The sequence below is a fragment of the Prunus persica genome, chromosome G5 (genome assembly GCF_000346465.2).
Source record: "Prunus persica cultivar Lovell chromosome G5, Prunus_persica_NCBIv2, whole genome shotgun sequence".
Classification (NCBI taxonomy): Eukaryota; Viridiplantae; Streptophyta; class Magnoliopsida; order Rosales; family Rosaceae; genus Prunus; species Prunus persica.
Genome location: NC_034013.1, coordinates 2,081,823 through 2,102,724, shown reverse-complemented (window position 1 = coordinate 2,102,724; position 20,902 = coordinate 2,081,823). Strand labels below are relative to the sequence as shown.

At 37.0% G+C, this 20,902-nt stretch overlaps 3 protein-coding genes across 8 annotated transcripts in view; 1 reads left to right on the top strand and 2 right to left on the bottom strand.

The window, feature by feature from the left end:
- LOC18777143 (formin-like protein 14) overlaps positions 1 to 7,216 on the top strand; it is a 10,702-nt gene extending 3,486 nt beyond the window's left edge. Inside the window, 14 exon segments of the mRNA XM_007210404.2 lie at positions 6 to 460; positions 756 to 882; positions 2,249 to 2,320; positions 2,765 to 2,863; positions 3,523 to 3,564; positions 3,653 to 3,733; positions 3,815 to 3,865; positions 3,947 to 4,028; positions 4,148 to 4,242; positions 4,426 to 4,497; positions 4,623 to 4,739; positions 6,055 to 6,123; positions 6,224 to 6,290; positions 6,578 to 7,216. Of these exon segments, the coding sequence (XP_007210466.2) occupies positions 6 to 460; positions 756 to 882; positions 2,249 to 2,320; positions 2,765 to 2,863; positions 3,523 to 3,564; positions 3,653 to 3,733; positions 3,815 to 3,865; positions 3,947 to 4,028; positions 4,148 to 4,242; positions 4,426 to 4,497; positions 4,623 to 4,739; positions 6,055 to 6,123; positions 6,224 to 6,290; positions 6,578 to 6,732 (1,584 nt within the window). The 3' untranslated portion in view covers positions 6,733 to 7,216.
- LOC18777291 (urea-proton symporter DUR3) lies at positions 7,367 to 14,628 on the bottom strand. 2 transcript variants are annotated; one of them, XM_020564057.1, is made up of 10 exons: positions 13,745 to 14,628; positions 11,266 to 11,517; positions 10,458 to 10,565; positions 10,252 to 10,347; positions 10,061 to 10,143; positions 9,719 to 9,939; positions 9,351 to 9,613; positions 9,013 to 9,251; positions 8,085 to 8,734; positions 7,367 to 7,948 (listed from the first exon to the last, which is right to left on the bottom strand). In XM_020564057.1, the coding sequence occupies exons 1-10, from the start codon at positions 13,811 to 13,813 to the stop codon at positions 7,626 to 7,628; spliced, it is 2,304 nt and encodes a 767-aa protein (XP_020419646.1). In that variant the 5' UTR covers positions 13,814 to 14,628; the 3' UTR covers positions 7,367 to 7,625. The 2 variants fall into 2 exon arrangements, with proteins under 2 accessions (XP_020419646.1, XP_020419645.1); XM_020564056.1 differs by lacking the exon at positions 13,745 to 14,628 and adding an exon at positions 12,317 to 12,656.
- On the bottom strand, positions 15,408 to 20,023 carry LOC18777214 (disease resistance protein LAZ5). 5 transcript variants are annotated; one of them, XM_020564054.1, is made up of 7 exons: positions 19,425 to 20,022; positions 18,181 to 19,255; positions 17,761 to 18,042; positions 16,703 to 17,668; positions 16,506 to 16,578; positions 16,047 to 16,400; positions 15,408 to 15,752 (listed from the first exon to the last, which is right to left on the bottom strand). In XM_020564054.1, the coding sequence occupies exons 1-6, from the start codon at positions 19,910 to 19,912 to the stop codon at positions 16,066 to 16,068; spliced, it is 3,219 nt and encodes a 1,072-aa protein (XP_020419643.1). In that variant the 5' UTR covers positions 19,913 to 20,022; the 3' UTR covers positions 15,408 to 15,752; positions 16,047 to 16,065. The 5 variants fall into 5 exon arrangements, with proteins under 5 accessions (XP_020419643.1, XP_020419644.1, XP_020419639.1 ...); XM_020564055.1 differs by having other exon boundaries at positions 16,712 to 17,668; XM_020564050.1 differs by having other exon boundaries at positions 16,047 to 16,578.

Sequence of the window (20,902 nt, the reverse complement as noted above, 5' to 3'; positions counted from 1 at the left end):
CGTCCCACCGCCTCCCTCCACCTCCTCCACCATCCAGATCAAGTTATGGTAGTGGACCAACACCTCCTCCACCTCCTCCTCCTATGAGTGGTAGCCTTGGTAATAATACTAGGCCATCACCCCCACCTCCACCTCCTTTAGGACCGGGAAGGCCAACCCCGCCACCTCCACCACCAGCACCAATGCCCCCAAGTGCTCCTCCTCCACCCTCAAGTCATGGTGCAACACCACCTCCTCCACCACATGGAGCAAAGGGCTCTAATGCACCACCGCCCCCGCCACCAGCCATTGGAAGGGGCAGAGCTTCTTCTGGGTTGACAAGTCTTGGAAACGGTCGTGGCATTGGTGCTACTAATGCCCCGAAGAAAAATTCGTTAAAGCCCTTACACTGGGTCAAAGTTACTCGAGCAATGCAAGGGAGTTTATGGGCAGATTCTCAGCAACAGGAAAATCTGTCAAGGTGCATTCTTATGGAATTCTTCTAGACACTTGATACTTAATAATCAAAAAAGAACACAAGCACCATGAAAAGTCACTTTGTCAAATATTTGGTTCCCTTGTTAGTGTACAGCAGGATTATAATTGTCACTGAAATGAGCTTAAGAGAATCCATTATACATTGTCACATTATTTTTTCTTCATTCTTTCCATGTCTAATTTGTCTTGAGTTTGTTTTTGCTTTTTTGCTCTTGGTTCTCTTTCCTCAGTTCCTCTCCGTTTCTCTTCGGATGTAACATTGTGGGATTTTTTCTCAGGGCTCCAGATATAGATATGACAGAACTTCAAAATCTGTTTTCAGCAGCCTCTGCTTCAGATGGGAATGGCAGTAGGGGTGGAGGTCGACGCGGTTCTACCATCACCAAACCTGAGAAAGTGCAATTGGTGAGCTTTCTTTCTTCTGCCATGCAGTAATTTTTGGTTTGCTTTAGGCTTTTATCGTGCTTGATGCTTTTCCACTAGTAGGTTCATTAATCATTATTTGTTTCAGTGATAAGTGTTTACTTCATAAATTGTTCAATTGATGCACGATCAAACATGTCTCTGTTGCTTTGCCTTTATTAAAAAAAAATCATGAAGCCCCGAGTGGGATGAGGATTGGGAATTTAACTTATTCCGATTTTAATTACACATGTTTTATATGTCAATTTTCAATCATACATAAGCACCCAAGTAGTGGGAGGATGAGGTACAGCAGGCATTTGTTTGTTTGTTAAAACTTGTGCCTAAGAAACAGAATTGACAACCTAAGCTAAGACCAAGGTTATTGGCGACATTGTTGATGTTTCGGTCAAATCAGGGTGCAACATTTGATAAGGGTGGAGGTGCATCTTAAAACAGTTGCAGAAATTTTGAAGAAATCTCAGCAGTTTCAGTAATGTTGACCATGTTTACCCAACCATGTGGATTTTCATTTTAATCAGTTTGCTTTGTCAACTAGCCTTTAGCCTTGATTGCAAAAAGCAGTAGACTAAATGGGCTTTGAATTCTGATAAAAGCTCCGGGCTAGGCTTTGTAACTTACAACTGATAAATGTAGCCAATGAACATTATTATTTAACTTCTCCAGAGGAGTAAATATAAGTAAATGACTCATGTTACTTGAAAGAATCTTCACGCATATAATCCTTGTTACCAATAAAATTTATTTGTCAATTCAATACATAGTAGCTCTATATAAAAGCTAAAAAGAAAATGAGTTGAGATAGATCTAATATAAAATATGAACGTAAATCATGAAAGTATAGGTCACCTGCATAAGTTTTTTCAACTATACATGCCATATATTTAGCAGGGATACATATGGCTTGCTAGCATTTCTTAAAATCTCATTCACAATCTTCATGTTGTACAATTTTTATTTTTCATCAATATTTCCAGTGACATTGATATTTCCATTGTTATTTCCTTAAATTCGGAGTACCGATATATCCACTGGCAATGAAATTTTAATCCTTGGCAAGACCACGTATTACATATTCTTGTTTTGTCTAGTTGATATCAAGGAAAATCCTAGGAAAGGATAGAGTCTGAATTCTCCAAATAGCCTAATTGGCTCCAGATTTCAATTATAATCCCTAATTGAACAAATTATAAGTATGGAAAGCAGAAACTTCTGCAAAATTTCAAGAAAGTTGGAAATCATGTTCCTTAGGGTACCTATGCTTTATGATATCTCCAGCCTTGATTCCCTCTAGTGTGATCTTAGGATATGTATGTAGACTTAATTTGTTATTTTGACTCTTTATCAGGTTGACTTGCGACGAGCATATAACTGTGAAATCATGCTCTCAAAAGTAAAGATCCCTTTGCCAGATATGATTGTAAGTTCTTCTTTCTACTCATGTACATTTCACAGATATCATCAGAAAAAAAGTGTTTTCCTCTGGTTTCATAGCCTTCTATTTGCATGGCTTGGGGAAATGTGGATGGATGAATGTTCAGATTAAGTCTTTGTGTCTACTCTTGAGGACATGAATGTTGAGCATTGATATTTTCATAGTTAGTGACATTTATGTCTTCATATCTGATGACATTTCTCTCATTCATGTGTGAAAATCATTCCATTCTTCTAATTCATGGTCATCTTATCTTATAACATAGATAAAGGAAGGAAATTCAACTTTGGCATCATTTGTGATTGTTGCATGGATGTTTTATGTTTATTGCGGATAGTGTCATGTCCCAATTGTTGTATATGGTCATTAATAATGCCTATTAGGCTATTAGCCTATAATGGTGCTAAAGTTATTCATTTATGCTTCTAGAATGCAGTTCTGGCCCTGGATTCTTCTGTTCTTGACATTGACCAGGTTGAGAATCTCATTAAATTTTGTCCTAGTAAAGAAGAAATGGAAACTTTGAAGGTAAGTTGCTCTTCCTTCCCACTCCTCTTCCTCAGCAATTCATACTTCTATATGTTGGGCATGTACATGTCTTTTTGATTGATACTAATGTTATCCTTGCTCTAGTAATTTGATCTTTATCGATGCTGTATACATAGATTTCATGAATTTTCACCTGTATTTAAAAAAGAAAAGTAATATCTTAGTGTTCTGGATAGTGGGTTTAGAATCTTGTTTGCATATAGTTTTTGTAGTTTATTCCCAATTAAAAAAGTTTCTTCAGTTTATAGTACCCTGCCAGTATTCTTGTACTCAAACTTGGAACAAAGTGAGATGATTCTTCTCTTTTTCACACTAAAACGGTATAAGACTCTAAACAGCCCTAAAATTGACACAATATAAGTTTACATCAGCACAACAAACCAACAAAGAAAGCTGCACTGTGAATTAAACAAACCTAATGTTTCTGATAGCGTTTTTGTCTTCTTGCTGTAGTGTTGAGGTTGAACCCTTTGTCCACAACTTGTAATGCTTTTGAGATTGATCAATAAATTTTTTCTTTAAAAAAAAAAAATTTAATAATGTGGTGAGATTATAGATTTCTTTGAATTACTAGAGATTGTCTAGTTTAGAAGGTTGTTACTTCTTTAATAGTGCTGATTCCATTTTCCTCCTTCCAGAACTATACAGGCGACAAGGAAATGCTAGGAAAATGTGAACAGGTTCTTTCTAATGCCAACATCTTAAATGCAAGTTTGTTCTAACTTCTATTTGATTTCCTACTAACAGTTTCTTTAGTAAGTACTTCAGTTTTTCGTAGAGCTGATGAAGGTTCCACGAGTAGAATCCAAGTTGCGAGTATTTGCTTTCAAAATTACCTTTTCTAGTCAGGTAAATTGTAGAGCTTTATTTTCTTTATATGATTTTGCGTGGTATATACTTTACAGCATTTTGGTGCTTGAATTGGATCAGGTGAATGACTTAAGACTTCATCTGAATACAATCAATGGTGCTGCTAGAGAGGTATCATGAGAATCAGTGGTTATTAAACTAGTACATATGAGCATATTGTTGGCCTCCATTTGATTTCACAAGTATGTGCAGGTTAAAGAATCCGCAAAACTACGACAGATAATGCAGACAATTCTTACTTTGGGAAATGCCTTGAATCAAGGCACTGCTCGAGGTACCACTGTCTGATGCTTGTTTTATTTCTTCCTATGATTCTGTTGCCATTATTTTTCTTGGTATTTACATTATTACCATTATGTTCCTTAGCCTAAATGTTTAGTTTTGATTTTGCAGGATCTGCCATAGGATTCAAATTGGACAGCCTTCTTAAATTGTCTGACACCCGTGCAAGAAACAACAAAATGACTTTAATGCATTATTTGTGTAAGGTATGGCAGTTGAAAATCTTAACCATATCGATTCTTAAGATTTTTCTGCCATCTAGTGCCTTGTCAAAGTTGGTGTTAATATCTATCTGCGCAGAGGTCTTGCTTTAACATTCGTATTTTGCAATTTTTTGGCGTTATTAAGGATATTCATGTCATGCCTTTATCAATTTTTGTCTTCATTAGCTCATTGCTGAGAAAATGCCAGAGTTGCTGGATTTTAATAAGGATCTTGTTCATTTAGAAGCTGCCTCTAAGGTATTCTGTTTATGTTGCTAGAATTCGTTCTTTCCGATGTTTGTAACCTGTATTAGTAACCATTTTATAGCTGACCTGTCCAATTCCTTGCTTGCATATGTTTGATCATAACATCAAATAATCAGATTCAGTTGAAAGCTTTGGCTGAAGAAATGCAAGCTGTGAGTAAAGGTCTTGAAAAGGTTGAGCAAGAACTTGCTGCTTCAGAAAATGATGGAGCAATCTCTGCTGGCTTCCAAAAGGTGAGAAATACTGATGATATTTTGGTTTTCTCAAATAAATAGCATATACCAGTTTAGAATTTCTATTTTATAAAGATAATATTGATCATGGATGAAAATGTCGGCCAACAACTAGACATTTCGGCCGAAGTGTCCCTTTTTTCAAGTGTCAACAGTGAAACTAGGGGCTAAAAGCATCTCTTCTCCCATGTTGGCGAGATTTCCCCAACATCATTGACATTTCACGATAATCCCAACATATCTTGATATTCCCACAAACCCAGAGAAAAAAATTCTTGATTTGTGAAGGTATTCATCCGAAATATAAGGAAAAAGAGGAAGAAGATGCAAATTCGAACAAAATAAACAAAATAAACTGTAATCATTGTTTAGAATCTCAGATTCAGTCAAATATAAACCACACCAAGCCTTAATTAATTACCCATGTGCTAACCCAGCCAATTAATCAAATTAACCCTTTTGTCCATTTTCACTTTTATAAAAAATAATATTGATATCCCTGAAATATGTATAAATTGGAGGGCTGATATTATCTGCATGGCTGACATTTTCATCCTTGACATTAATTAAATACTTGTTATCTACAACTTCATCTTGAAAACTAGTCACACTTCTTAAATGTTTCAGTTATATCATATTCTTGCGTTTGAAGTGAAAGAAGAATGTTGTCAAACTAAATGTGTTACAATCAACGGGTTAGTTCCAGTGGTACAGTACTTTACCCTAACACGCACAGAAAGAGTTTAATTCTTGCTCCCCTCCTGTTAAGATAATTTATTGTTCTGAAGTATAAATTAACAAGAAAAGTGTGATCAGTATACCTTTTGGGCAGACCCCTTTTATATATCCCCTTTTCTTCCTCCCAATAGAAATTGAAATAACACCTCCGTCACCTCCATAACACATAACAATCTGAAGTAGTTTCAGCAGCAACCCGATGGATATAATGATCATAATCTGATTGGTTTGGACCAGACAGTAGCGATGTAGAGGTCCATACTAGTTGGGACCTGCTGCCAAGTATATTATCCTAATGTTATTCCTAGGAGGGATCTTTTGGAATTTCTTTTAGACCTTTTTCTGGTGCATACAAATGTATGTTCTAGAAAGTACTGAGAAAAAACATGATATATTTATTTATTTTTTAAAACTTTAAGCTTTCTCATTCATTGTTTCTTTGAAGTAAATTGCCTAGGATATTTTCTATTTCTTTTGGTCAAGGCTTGGGATATTTTCGGGACATTTAAACATAGGAGATAAGTTTAGTTGTTACCTTTACATTTCAACTTAAGAAGCAGAACTTCCTCCTCTGCAGGTCCTGAAACATTTTCTTGATACTGCTGAAGCCGAAGTAAGGTCACTAATATCCCTGTACTCTGAAGTGGTGAGTGCAGTCCAGAGCTCCAGAGTTCTTATCTTGTTGATTGATGGCTTTGTTTTATGCAGCTTACTGATGGTATAATGTCTTAACTCATTTTTTCCAGGGAAGAAATGCAGATTCTTTGTCTCAATATTTTGGGGAAGATCCAGCTCGGTGTCCTTTTGAACAAGGTCTGCTATGATCTTCAACTCATGAATACACAACACATTCTTCACTTTATTATTGGTGGTGGAAAATGATTGAAATCCATTCATAGTTTTCCAAGTACTGATTTAAATATTCACGGAAAAAAAAATGGATATAGTGGTTATAATATGGTCGATCATGTGATGCAATTATTTGAGTTCTAGTTTTCCAGAGATTATATGAATTTCATCCAAAATTTATTTTATGATCTCTTTGATTTTCATGTCAAATTATTAAAACCTTTGATCTTTGACATGTCTTGGCCTTGCAGTGACACAGGTCTTGTTCGTTTTTGTCAAGATGTTCAACAAGTCACGAGAGGAAAATGAAAGACTCGCGGACGTCGAAAAAAGGAAGCTTGAAAAGGAAGCCATGAAAGAACGAACTGTAACTAATTCATCTGCAAGGAAAGATGGTGTTAAATAGAGCAACATGATATATACACATGTTTATTTTTTGGTGGGTAAAATCAATATATTGCAGAAACAGGCGGTCAATTTTAGAATTGACTTTTAGTTCATGCCCAAATTCGACCAACAATTTACACAAGGTTGACAAGTGCAAGTGGAAATTCTGATGTGTGCCCAATTATTTTAAAGAGGCAGGTTTTTACTTTTTCCGAAGCTGCTGTTTAGGTCGAGATGGCAGCCAGATGGCAACTTGACCTTTGCTCTCTTTGAAACATCCTCGACCCATGGATCAATTGTATTCAAGCTGTAAATATTATAAGAACAGATGCTAGCATTGTAATCCTTTGCTTGCATCGCTTGAAACATTTTCTAGCATCTTATCTGATTTCGTGTTATGTCAATTTCTCCCTGTACTAGACAATCACAATTTTGTGCCTCCCAAATTGGTTGATGTCTGTGATTACGAGGTTGGTTATCAATGATCTTGTCACAGGTACAAATTTTTTGTTGGTAAGTTTTGGATTTGGATTGCCTTGAAGAATGACATTGAGCTCAAAACTGCGATGATTTTTGAACATACAAATTGGTAGATTATCAGTTCAAAGCCCTAGCAACCTTACAACTGACGAGTCTAAAAGATGCTGAAAATGTTGAAATGAAAAGACTGATACCAATTCATCCACTTCATGCAGTGAACTTCAAAAGCTGTTGCTTGATAATACAATTCTTCATTACAGTTTGATTTTTTTGTTGTCAAAGATTACAGTTTGATTAAATGCTTCACAAATGCGGAAAGGAGTTAAGAGGCTCAACATTGATCCTCAGTAACCCAAAGCATTATCCCCAGAAAAAGCACATTCAAATGTTTGGTTAAATTAAAGCCAATTTGATTGCCACTATATGTAGTCTTCAACCGCTGACCAAGTCTGATGCTTGTCCTGCAGCAGAAAAAGAGGTTTCTTGCTCTGATGCTTCTTTCCTTTTAGCCTTCTCTTTCTCAAGCAAGTAAATCTTCTCTGAGTCAGGTATAGCCAGCATGATTGTGTGCAGCCTCAAATTCATTTCCTCGACCTTTTCCATGAGCCTGTCATTTGTAAACATGCCGAGAATGACACTCTTGATCGTTGCCCAGCTTTCTACTATCGGTAATGCAATGATTGCAATTGAACCTATCGTACCCCATGCTATTGCAATGACTGCCCAGAATGTGAAGTACCCTAAACTGAAATCCCCTGCATTCAGAAACAATTTATGAAAGATCAATAAGAAACATTTGGGGAAGTCCATGCACTATTCATCTTCTGACAGACATCTAAGTTCTTATAAACTGTTACTATCTGCAATCTTAATAAGTTCTCCAAAGTTTACCTGCTGGAAGAGTGAGAAGAGGCCACAATAAAACAATGACCACAGTAAAGCCAACACCCCATTTCACAATCCATGCCTTTGCTCTCAACAATTTTTCCTCCTTGTACTCTTCTGCTGGTAGATCACTCTTTTCTTTCTCAACCACAGTGATCTTCTTAGTGGTGGCCCAATCATAGTTTTGTGGTGACAAGAAGCTGCAGATAGCATGTATGGCTCCACCAGTAAGTATAGAGACAAGGTTTCCAGCAAGCATCGGAGCGTTTCTACCAGTTGTGTCAAGATTTACGTGGCCATACTCGATTTTTGTAACAGATAGCCAAGTGATGATCCCAAGAACACAGCCAACAGTTGCTCCTAGAATTGCACCAATTGCATTTGCCTTTCTCCATAGAAGCATAAACGCAATGGGAATAACTGCTGAACCAATGAGCACTCCCATGGCCAGATACATCCAACCCAATGAAACTCCAGCCTTGTTTAGTATTACTGCTAACATCCCCATAAAGCATCCAAAAGCAAGGATGACACCCCTTGATACCTGGAGGATTTTCTTCCCGCTTGCATCCGGGTTTATGTATGTACGGTAGATATCGTATGTGCATAATGAGGATACTGCTATAAGCTCTGAAGAACCAGCTGATGTCACTGCCCTGCTCAACATATAAGAGAGTTGAATTATCAAAACCATAAAGACATTGAAACAGAAAGTGCAACAGAGTTAGGTAATCCTCAAGTGTTCGATACATCCTGACAGTAAATGTATTAAATTGTGCTCAACAAGATAAACTGTCTCCAGATCCAAAAATAAAAAATAAAAAATTCAAGTAAAATGAAAGACAAGCAAGATAAATACTTTACTACAGTTCAATTCTTCTATGTTTTGGCATGCTATGTTCGTTGACTCGAAAACATTTATGCTTGAACTTACATGAAAAGCATAGTAAGAAGAAGCACAGATCCTCCTTTTCCCATCAAAGCTATAGCTGTGGCAGGAGGAACAAGTCCGCGACTTGCTTCACTTTCTGTAACTGGTAGATCAAGTGCCAGTGCTCCCAGTCCCAATGATGTTGCCAATGAGAATGGGACTGCAAACCAGACAAGTCCACCTAGCAGGTAGCCCTTATGCGTTGATGAAGGCCGTGCAGCTATTGCACTTACCCAGTATCCCTGAAGTTTTCAATGTAACTTGTAAAATGTGACAAATTTTGAACTTAAGACATTTAAAAGATGTCTGCTTAGTTGCTTGTAATCTATTGATCAACTTACATTATCAACAAAAACAGTGCCAAAGTTTCCGACTATGTTGATAATCCCAAACACTAGCCCTCCAGAACTTAACATTGTTAGGTACGACCCTTTATAATTCCCACTAGCAGGACCACAAGACTGTCCATGATGAGAAACAGGCTCCTTACAAATCCTTGATTTACTTGCTAACTCTACCAGACGGTTGTACACGATGCTGGGGCTACCGAGCTCACTGCTTGCAATGTATACAAGGTAAACGAATATGACTAGTACCACATGAACTGAAACCAAACCAAGAACACATATCTCAGGATGACATGAATTAGACTAAAGAGAAAACATATCAACTGCATCAAGGGCATTATAAAAGAAATTTAAATGACTACCTATAACAGAATGTATGTAGCTTGCCAAGAAGGTAGCTTTTAGTCCTCCAGCTAATGTGTAGACAATTACTCCAAGAGGTATCAGGAAGCTAGCAGCATAGATGTTTACTCCGGTAAGTGCATTTACGACAGCTGAACCTCCGAGCAGCAGCATTGCAGTTACAATAATGTTTGTCAAAAAGCAGAAACTGAGGAAGACAATGTGTGCTGCTGTGCCCCAGCTGAAGAGGAATGTTATTCATAACATTAATTAGTGAGCTACGAGCTTTAGAATACACGTCCCCATAAGGGAGGGATGGAACTTAATGAATCTTATCTTTTGGTTTATCGAACCACACATACCGAGCTTTCACTATTTCGCAAACAGTGTGAGCATGAGGAGCCTTTCTCTTGATCTCTATAGCTATTATACCAAACAAGAGTACCTAATTATTAGGAACATTAAGTTGTTAGTCTAACGTGCCTTAGTTTTCTCTTATATGAAGATTATTCATATCTCTAACAATCAACAGAAGGAAACAGCTTGGACATGCCTGAATTGTAGCCCCGCTAGCATACCAAAAAGGTCCACTTACTCCATACTCCCAAGCAACATTTGAACTTTGCAAGATTGTAGCAGCCCAAGTCCACTGCACAAATTTTCAACACAAAGGAAGAGCAATCAGTCCCCCAAAATCATCTCAAGAAATAAAACTTTTCCATTAAAATCCGTAAATGGTTTACGTGCTAGGGACTGTACCTGGGATACAATCACACTGGCAATGAGTCCTGTTTTAACATTTCTTCCTGCAGTGTTGAACCATTCGGATGTGTGCTTGGAACCGACATATCGCTTCTCCAGCCATACCTGACCCACAGATAAACATACAAGGCATCAACATCTTGCATTGTTTTCAGGAACAGGCAAGTACCATAAGTCCTATTCTGGTTGCTGCTAACTAAAATTTTTGTGGTTTTAAAGCATACGAAAATACAATGGTGGAGGTTAAAGAATAGATTGTTTAACACGATAAGGGTCCAGCATTATGTGATTACATAAACAGTTTCTTAGTTTACATTTTATTAGAGACATGGATTGAATTGTAAGAAGCTAGAGTATGATCAAGATAGTTGTTAGAATCACAAATGGAACTACTATGTTCAATCAATGTTTTAAGTTTCAATCCATATCAGTTAGATACCACAAGTTTCACCAAATCCCTGCAATGTCTAATAACTCAATTCTGTTTAGTGAACAGCATATAGGGGCCTCAGAATTCAGAAGTTAGGGGTTTAGACTAAAACTCCGATGTAAACCAATATTATATGTCACAGCATCGTCGCGATATATAACATCTTGAGCCTCTCCACTCATTGACGTAAGTGTCTACTTAGTCCCAAAAGAAGATATAAAGAAACCAAGAAATTGGGATATGGTAAATGACATTGGTAAAAGGTAAATTTAGTTTTTTATATTTTATTTAGTGAAAAGGTTTAATAAACAGACAAAAAAACATCAATAATGACAACTCTTTTACTCCATACTAAAATGAACAAGTGACGAATACCAGGAAAGATGTGAAGACAGCAAAGAAGGCTCCAAAGCCAAGAATCACAGAATAACCAACGCCCTGATTGAGCACGGGTTTGCCTCCAAAGAAGCTGGTTTGCCTCACACAGCCACCACCATCTCCTGCCACGTGGTAGTACTTGCTTGAAAACTCAAAAGGAGGACACTGTGACCACCAAGAGCTAGCCATGAACAAGGTCAACAAGAGAGCTTTCAGAACAGCACCTCCAGCTGCTCGTTTATCCTTTATCTGTCATCAAAGGCAAAATCTAATAAAGAACGGAAATATAGAGGCTGAGATTGCTTTCTATCTTTCTTGTTAGGACCAATGCAACTGTCAAGTGTGAAGTCAAACTAGGAAGCTATCTGTCCTTGTTTTTTTCTTTTTTTTCCTATACGACTGTCCTAAAGTCTTTGTTGGATATTATAGAGTAGGGTAGATGAATTTTGTCTTAGAGCAGAGGGAGATTCATGTAATTTTGTCATGTTGACAGGATAGCTAAACAAGTATACAAAGCATGCAAAGCTATAGAAGGAATCTTTCTTTATTTTTGGTGAAGGGAGCTGATTTTCCCACTTTATTTTTCTCCATTTACACTCTTTTGTATTTTTTAATAATTTTTAATTAATTTTATTCTTTTTGTTTTTTTTATTTTCTATTCTACCCTCACCATATAAACCCTTATTGAAAAAAAACTCAAAACCCCCCAAGCCTCCACCCCTCGTCTTCTTCTGCCCCACCGAACCACCGCCTAGCCCCCTTCCTAATCCCAACCCATGGGCCGACCCACAAAGGCCAAATCTGGCCTCCCTCATACCCGTGCCCCCAGCTTCATCATCACCGCCAACCCAACCGCAAACAAACCACAAGAATCGCAGTGACCACCCAAATCGTATCACAGCGTTGACACTCATAAAATTGAATTTGCCCCCTCTTTCTCAGCACCTCATTAAGTCGAACTCGCCCCTATTTCAAAAACAAATTCTCTACTCTGTATGCAAATTTAAAAACAAAAAATTCAAAAGAGAGAATGAGTTCAATCCAGTACAATAATTTTCCCTTTGTGCCTTAACTTGTATTTGGTTAGAGAGCGAAATAGGGCTGATGGGATCTGGCTGGAGGTGGTGGTGGACATTGAAGAGGAACATGAGCTTTGGAGAGGTTGTGGCGAGCTTGTGTTGTTGGGGCTGGGCATGCGGATGGGGGAAGAAGGAAAGACACAACAGAGAGGGCGACGAGGTGGGTGGTGGTGAGTGGTGGGTTATGTTTGGTTAGCTTGAGAGAGAAAGATCAAAAATCATTTGCTTAATACTACAAGAGCTGAAATTAAAATCACAAATTTTCTTTTTTGTTTTTTATTTTCTGTTAACTTTTCTTAATTTCAATTATCAAAATATTTTAATTCAAGTAAGGATAAAATAGAAAAGAGAAAAATAAAAAAGAATAAAATTAATTACAAAGTATTAAAAAATAAAAGAGAGTGTAAGTAAAGAAAAGGAGAGTGGAAAAATTAGCTCTCAAAAATTATTTTTTTGTAATCAAAACATGTATACGTATTATTGAAAAATACACTATACACAAACAATTTTTAAAAAGTTATAATAAAATATCATCCGATTTGATATTTTTTTAGAAAGAAAAAAAAATTAATCCAAGATATAACACTCTCTATGCATAAAACTCAGACGAAGAGAGACTGTGCGATTGAAATTGAAATTGATCGTTTAAATTCAACCTTTTCGTTCATTCATTCGAATATTGAAGCAGTAGAAGAAGAAGAAGAATAAGAAGAATAAGAAGAAGAAGAAGAAGATGGCAAGCAGGGTGCGTTCGGAACACAGAGAACGCGTGGAAGGCAGAGCAAAAGCACGAGGCCGAGCAGAAGAAGTTGGACGAGCTCCGCAAACAGATAGTTGAAGAGCGTGAGCGCTATGAGTTCCGCCTTCTCTAGAAGCAAGTCGGCCTTGGCTTGTCTCGTTTGACACCTCTACTCGTGACTCATAATTTAACTTATAAAATAAAAGATAGAATCCAGTGAAAAAAGGGGTCTAGCCTAGTGAAAAAAGGGGTCTAGCCCAGTTAAAAAAGGGTCTTGACTTGTAGATGAGAGGTTTCCGATTTGAATCCCCACCACATCATAGTTGTGTGCGTGTGTGAGAAAACCTTTTTCCCTCTAGTTTAGATTATTACTTGTACTATAAAAAATAAAAATAAAAATTGCATTATTGTTTATTTTCTTTCACCAATCAATATTATTAAGTTAGAATAGTTTGTTTATTTTAACGATGATTCTTTCTATATTTCACCAAGAAAACTGATTTTCCCACTCTTTTTTATTTTTTATTACTTTATTACTTTATTATTTATTATTTATTATTTCTCTTTCCTATTCTACCCTTATTCTACATTTTTTTTACCTTCACTTTTATATTAAGGTAGATTTTCCCCCACCCTCTAGCATAAAACCAGACCCCACCTGCAACACAAGACCACCTTCAGCATATCTCAGTGCGAGTCCGCCATGAATTTCGAGTTCCAACTCCATATGAAGCAAACATATATATGGGCTTTTGGAAGACTTTTGAGATTCTAAGAGAGATGGTGGTGGGACTCTGTTGAACAGAATTATCAAGCCAGAAATCAAACATAAACTAAATAAGAATTGAATCTTTTCCTTCTTTGTTAATCAAAAAAAAAAAAAAAAAAGATTAAACCAAACAATCCCAAAAACCTCTTCCTATTCTTCTTCTTCAATTACATTCCAGAAAAACACAAACAACCATGGAGAATAACAAGAAGAAATCGTCGATGTCAGAGGACCTGAACCCAGAAGGCAAGATTGGACGCTGGCGTTGATTAGGTTTTCTATCTCGTCGATGTCGAATTGGGAGGATGGGTGGAGTGGAACAATGGAGTGTGAAATTTTTCTTGTTTTGTCGAGTTCAGGAAATCAACAAAACAACCCACTGGGATGGGGGCTCTTGGGTTGGTGTATGAATGGAGCCATGGCGGCAAAGTGGAGGTCTACATATTGAAACATGGCGGAGATGGGGGCTCTTGGGTTGGGGTTCTGGGCTATCACTATTGGGAAGAGAGAGAGGGATATTTGTTTAATTTTTAATTTTTTGCTGAACGAAAAGAAAAAAAGCAAACAAACCAAACCAAAAAACGAAGAGGGGAGGATTGGGTGGGGGCGACTGGTGGTGATGACAAGGTAAGGTGTGGGTGACGGTGATGAGATGGTGGCGTGCAAGGAGGAGAAGATGGGGTGCTAGGATTTGGGGAAGAAGGTGGGAGCAGATGAAGTAAAAAGAAATTAATGTAGAGTGAGGGTAGAATAGGAAAGAGAAAGAACAAAAAAGAATAAAATTGATTAAAAAGTATTAAAAAGCAAAAGGGCGTGTAAGTAAAAAAAAAAAATTGGAAAAATCAGCTCCCTTTTTTTATTTTTGAAAAATATGGGCATCATTTAAAAATCCGTTTATAATATATGAAAAAAATGCATTCGTATGATTTGGAAGACTATTAAAAATAAAAATGTATTTACTCTTACATAAAGGAGTGTGCAATAGTCTCGTATTTTGTATTTTTTTCACTTTAAAATATATAATTTTCTTTGGATTACCCACCATAAATTATAATTTTCCCAATTCAATACCGACTCTCAAATTTCAGGTACGAAAATAATAACAAATACATGCAATAGCTTAGAAAAAAAATCAGAATTTGACTAAGTGGTGAAATCAAATTAATTTGATATGAAATATATTGCTAAAAGTACCTTAAAATATATATGAAAAATTATATTTATTATTACTAGAATAAGTGAACTTGTAGGTAAAAATAGCAAATCTCCTCCCTACCCTTGTAGGTAAATATAGCAAATCTCCTAAAAAAGATATATATATAATCTCCTCCCTATCGTCAAACTCAAATTCACTCACATTCTTAACACACTTTGCATTTCTAAAAACAAAAAAAGAATCTTAGAAACATATTGGGGGTGAAGGATAGAAATTGGATATGGGCAATAGATATCCAAACAGAGATGCCTTCTCCTTTCTCAACATGGCCGTCCCGATTTTTGCATTATTCATGTTCACCACCCATAACATGGATACATGGTAGTTCTGTGTTCAATAATTCACGCATAGTTAATAAGACTGATGCCTTGATTACTTACGTGTGGCATCCAACTACCAGCTGTCATCGATATAGATTTATGATTTTTACATTCTTTTGCACATACTGACGTTGTTACATAAGAAGATAGAAAAACAATAAATATATAAAGACATCACGGGGTTCATATTAGGACTAATAATACAACACAAGGTCATTATTATGGCATCAAAATAGTCTTACCAAGAGGCATTCAAAAATTGAAATATCTGAAAATAAGGAGATGCTAAAGATACAAAAACGAACACTTGGGGCACCCAGCTTATAATCTCTTCCCAGAGGAAGATGACTCACTTAATAATCTGCAAGATAAAAACAAATGAGGCGTGAGCAAACAGCCTACTTATATACTAACTCAGTTATATCTACCATGTAAGATCACATGCCAGCCTATTCAAAGTAAGTTTTCAACATCAACACCTAAGAGAGTACACAAAACGTAATTACCTTAGAATTCTTCTACGATTGAAACACACTAAATGGTAAACAACAATACAACACGTAAAAATATTAAAAATAAAAACTCATTACCAATTTTGTGCTGAAAGGGAGGCTAATAATAAAAAATAAAATAAAATAAAGTGATGCGAACTCACATTGAAATGCAGACAGAGGTCATATCTTTGTTCTCTTTCTGGGTCTAACTTCATCACCTACATCATCATCATCATCTAATTCATTTTCATCAATATGTTTGCCATCATCATCACCACCCTTTGACATAGGAGCCAGGTGGGCCCCAATGCTTTTGATGTGCAACCCTTTGCCGATAACTCTAACTCGAAAAATAGGCGTCTTTGATATTTGATCATAGTAAGAAATTGGAATACATTTCAGCCACACATTACCTTCCCCTGTCTCTATGCTTAACGAATCCTTCGGATCTTGATAACCATCCAAATTAAATTCAAGATAACAAGGGCTAACAAATGATTCCGTAATTTCCCAAACTGCAAACAAAACCAATTTTGTGGTCTCCAATACGGAAGTCCAAGGAATTTTAATAGGAAGTTCATAATCAAATTTACTTTCATCATAGTCATCAAAGTCATTACCAAAAGTGAACCACTCTGGAACTTCACTGCCACTGTGAGGTAGTGTAACGATAATCCCCTCACTCATCATCATCTGTAACACAACACAACACAGGCATATATATTATTATTAATTAGTCCAGCTTGCAGCGTACATAGTTAGTATTAACAATATATGTAATGTATGCGTACTAATTATATAGATAAAAGATACATACGTCTGTCACCTGATTCAATAAAATTTTTGCCATCTTTGAAAGATCCAACCCTAGGTTATCGCATAGTCTATGGCAATTAGACAAGTCCATGTAACTAATGCATTGCGTGTCTTCGTCTTCCAATATCTTTGACAATGTTGAAAATCTTTCCAGTGATATGCAATCAGCCATATCGATCGTTGCTATAGATGCTGGAAGTTGTACTAGAATTTCTACAAGCCTCTTGCAACCCCTCAAATCAAGCTCCAGCAAGTTGACACATTTGCTAATGCACATAGGAAGACTGACAAAATTGCTTTCGGATAGATCAAGTGTCATTAAGTTGGACCAGAAACAAAAATTCTCCAAGGAATCAATATTTGATACATTGCACTCTTCAAAATACATCTCCAAGAAGTCGCCATCGCGTGGACTGTTTGCGTTGGTTCGAACCTCCAAAGGAAGTGATTCTGCACTCGATAAACCTTCAGAGATCAAGTTATTTGGAAGTGTGACAAGTTTTGGGCATCGATCGAGAACAATCGAATCTAGATTTTGCAACCCATAAATACTTTGTGGCAGATTTGCAAGGTTTTCACATCCTGGTAAATATAATTGTTCAAGCCCAGTGAGATTTCCAATTGATGAAGGCAACTCTTTTATAGCAGTTCTCCCAAGGTTCAATACAATTAAGGATTCCATTTTGTCGACAATTTCTGGGAAACTCTCCAACTTTATGCAACCGTAAAGATAAAATAATTTCAGAGATTTCAACCCAACTTCATTTGGAAACTTCGTGAGTTCATAGCAGTAACGAAAGTCCAATTCTTCAAGTTTATAAAGATCTCGAACAGATGGATGAACCTCGACTAAACTTGTACAACGACTCGCATTCAAGTACCTTAGATTTTGGCTGCTGGATAGGTCGGGGATTTCAGTTAGGAATTTAGATCCCTCGAAATTCAGAGATGTCAAATTTTCCATATGCTGTGAAATAAAAAAATAATAATAATCAAGTGGATAGCATTGAAGACATTTACAACATAAATCAGTTAATAAAGGAGACCTCTTAAAAGTACCTTCAATCCCTCCCCTAGTTGTTTGATGCGGCTGTAAGGCAGACTGAGCACAACTAGTCCATTTGGAACAAAATTGGGTGGAAAAAATTGGAACGGAAATCCATGCCAATCAAGAACTCTCAAATTCTTTGGGATAGAACTAGTATCTCCAGAAAGGCATACATTGTGGTTTATGAGAATTTTAAGATTTTTCATCTTCGAGAAGCTTTTGCCAACATCCAAGAATATCTCATCATCTTGTTTGGGGAAATTTAACATGATACCTGTGATTTTATTTGTTCCCTAATAGAAAAAAGAAAAATGTACAAAATGTTACAAAGTATTTATAATTAAAAAAAAAATTATACTTAACAGACAACATGTGTTACTTATTGAATTAAATAAAACTTTACACTCACATATATAATTTAATTTACTTACTGTATTATTCGTCAGAACATGCTTGACATCTTCATGAAACCACAATCTGCTACGTCCTCCGGCTTCAGTGGGCGACTCCTGCTCAATTATGTCCTTACCCATCTTTTCTAGTAAGTCATGCATCTGAATATAACTTCCTTCAACACTTACGAGGGCCTTTTCTATGAGTACATAAATGCCATATCTAGCGTCGAGGCCACAAGCGTCTTTCACATACTTTCTATTTTCACCCTTAAAGAAACATGCAATGTCAAGGAAAACCTTCTTTACTCTATCATCCAAGGCATTGTAACTTATTTTGAGAACTTCTTGAATTTCCGTGCCTTGGAAACCATCCAATGCAGCTTCCCATTTATCTATACTTCCACCACATAGACAACAACCGAGAACTTCCAAAGCCAAAGGAAGGCCTTGAGCATAGCGTATTGCACGTTCTGCAAGTTTCACATAATCATCCAAAGGAGGCCCACTTCTTTTGAAGGCATGCCAACAGAAGAGCTCAAGTGCTTCAGGATCATTTAAAATCTCGACCTCATGTATTAAATTAACACGATGAGCAGTTAACAGTTGCTTATCCCTTGTTGTTATGATAATTCTACTGCCTACACCAAACCAATCACATGCCCCAACTAACTTGTGTAACTGGTCCATGTCATCCACGTCATCAAGAACCAAGAGAACCTTTCTACAACTCAACCTTTGCTTTATCATCGTGGCCCCTTTATGAACGTTGGCCACCTTCAAATTTGTATCCCCTAGAATCTCAGAAAGAAGAGTCCTCTGTAATTTGTATCCCTTAGAATCTCTGACGTTTGCCAAAAAAGAACAGCCTTCAAATTCGTGGGCAATTGAATTATAAACAGCTGTAGCAATTGTGGTCTTACCAATTCCACCAGTTCCCCATACACCTACCATACGAACATCGTTTTCCCTCAAATTCAAAAGCTCAATTATATATTCTACAGAATGGTGCATTCCAACTGGATACTCTGTCACATACAAATATGTACGGTCTATTACTTCTCGTGAAATGTGTTGAACGATATTATGAATCAGTTCAGCTTCAGATCTATGTCTGCCAATTTAAAAGCATATGAAATATTTAATCACATGGCATTTTTATATAAAAATTAATTTTAAAAGGGCAATTAAGGAACATAATACACACAAAAAGAGAAGAGAATTTAGAGCAACAATGAATTTAGAGCACTAATTATGTAAGGATAAGGGGGTTGGAAATTTACTCATCGGACAGAGTGAACCCCGCCAATTTTCCTGCTTGTGAAAGTGCTTCCTTCCATCTGTTGAGCTTCTCTACATTATTGCAGTCCATGTTAGCCAGTGCATCCCCGAAGCTTCCTCTATGATTCCGTACATTTGATGGATTCACCTTGTAAAAAACTGGGATGACCAATTGTTGATTTGATTCTTTGCAATCAAGTATCTTAACAAGCTCATCCAAGCACCACTTTGAGGAGGCATAGTTTTTGGAGAACACAACCACAGAAATCTTTGAGTCTTCAATTGCTGTGAGAAGCGCGTTTGATATTTCTTCTCCTCTTCTGAGCTCATCATCATCCATGAAGGTCTTAATTCCTTGTAGACGCAAATTGCTATACAAATGGCTTGTGAAATTTGAGCGAGTGTCTAAACCTCTGAAGCTCAGAAAGACATGGTATTTCCTTGACTTGGTGAAACGAGCAGAAGAAGAAGAGGCTCCTCGGTTGGTCATGGAAGCCAAAGATAATTGTTTCAGTGTTTGCTTCTCTCTTTGGATTCGCTAAGCCGAATATGAGTCTTTTTACTTGAAGAGCTTGGATTTGAGCAAATGTGTCGGTGAAACTTCTTGTCTTCAACTGAGACGACCTGTCAGTGTCAATGCTTGTTGAAAATTAAACTTCCTGTCGGTGAAATTTTCTCTTATAATTATGACGCGTTTTCAAGTGATGGAGAGCCCACAACAGGACTTCTTGGTTTCCTAGAAATGGGAGTACACCTCGGTGGAGGGTAAATGAGATGTTTAAACTAAAATTCGTGATTTTAACTTGATATTTATTGGTAAAAGCTATACTACATATTTTCCATTGTGGTAGACAAAGATTGAGGATTTCTAAGTTACAATTATTTCTTGGCTTCCCATGTGCAATTATTTCTCTGATGATGTGTCTCATTACAATTATTTCTATTTCTTGGCTTCCCATGTGCAATTATTTCTCTGATGATGTGTCTCGTTACAATCCCATGTGCAATTATTTCTCTGATGATGTGTCTCATTACAATTATTTCTATTTCTTGGCTTCCCATGTGCAATTATTTCTCTGATGATGTGTCTCATTACAATTATTTCTTGGCTTCCCATGTGCAATTATTTCTTCCAATATGTGGACTCCACTTTTACAACACCTTCATTATTACTTTACCCACTCGACAACAAGTTTTCAAATGAATAGTTAGTGGGCTCCATCACATTTAAAAAAAATATATATCAATTCTTCTATTTTTCTTTTAACAACTGTACACTATAAGAGCAACTCCACCGCTCAACACAAACCGGGCAAAAGGCTGCCCTCGCAAGCCCAAGGCCCTCCAGTGCGCAAGATTGAGCCCGGGCAATCAGTGGGTCCCACCAACCCGGGCAGGCCCAAGGGCAAGTCTCGCCTGGGCTTCAGCCCGAGGGCGATGACGTCAGCACACGGTAATTCAAAATTTTTTTACCGTTGGC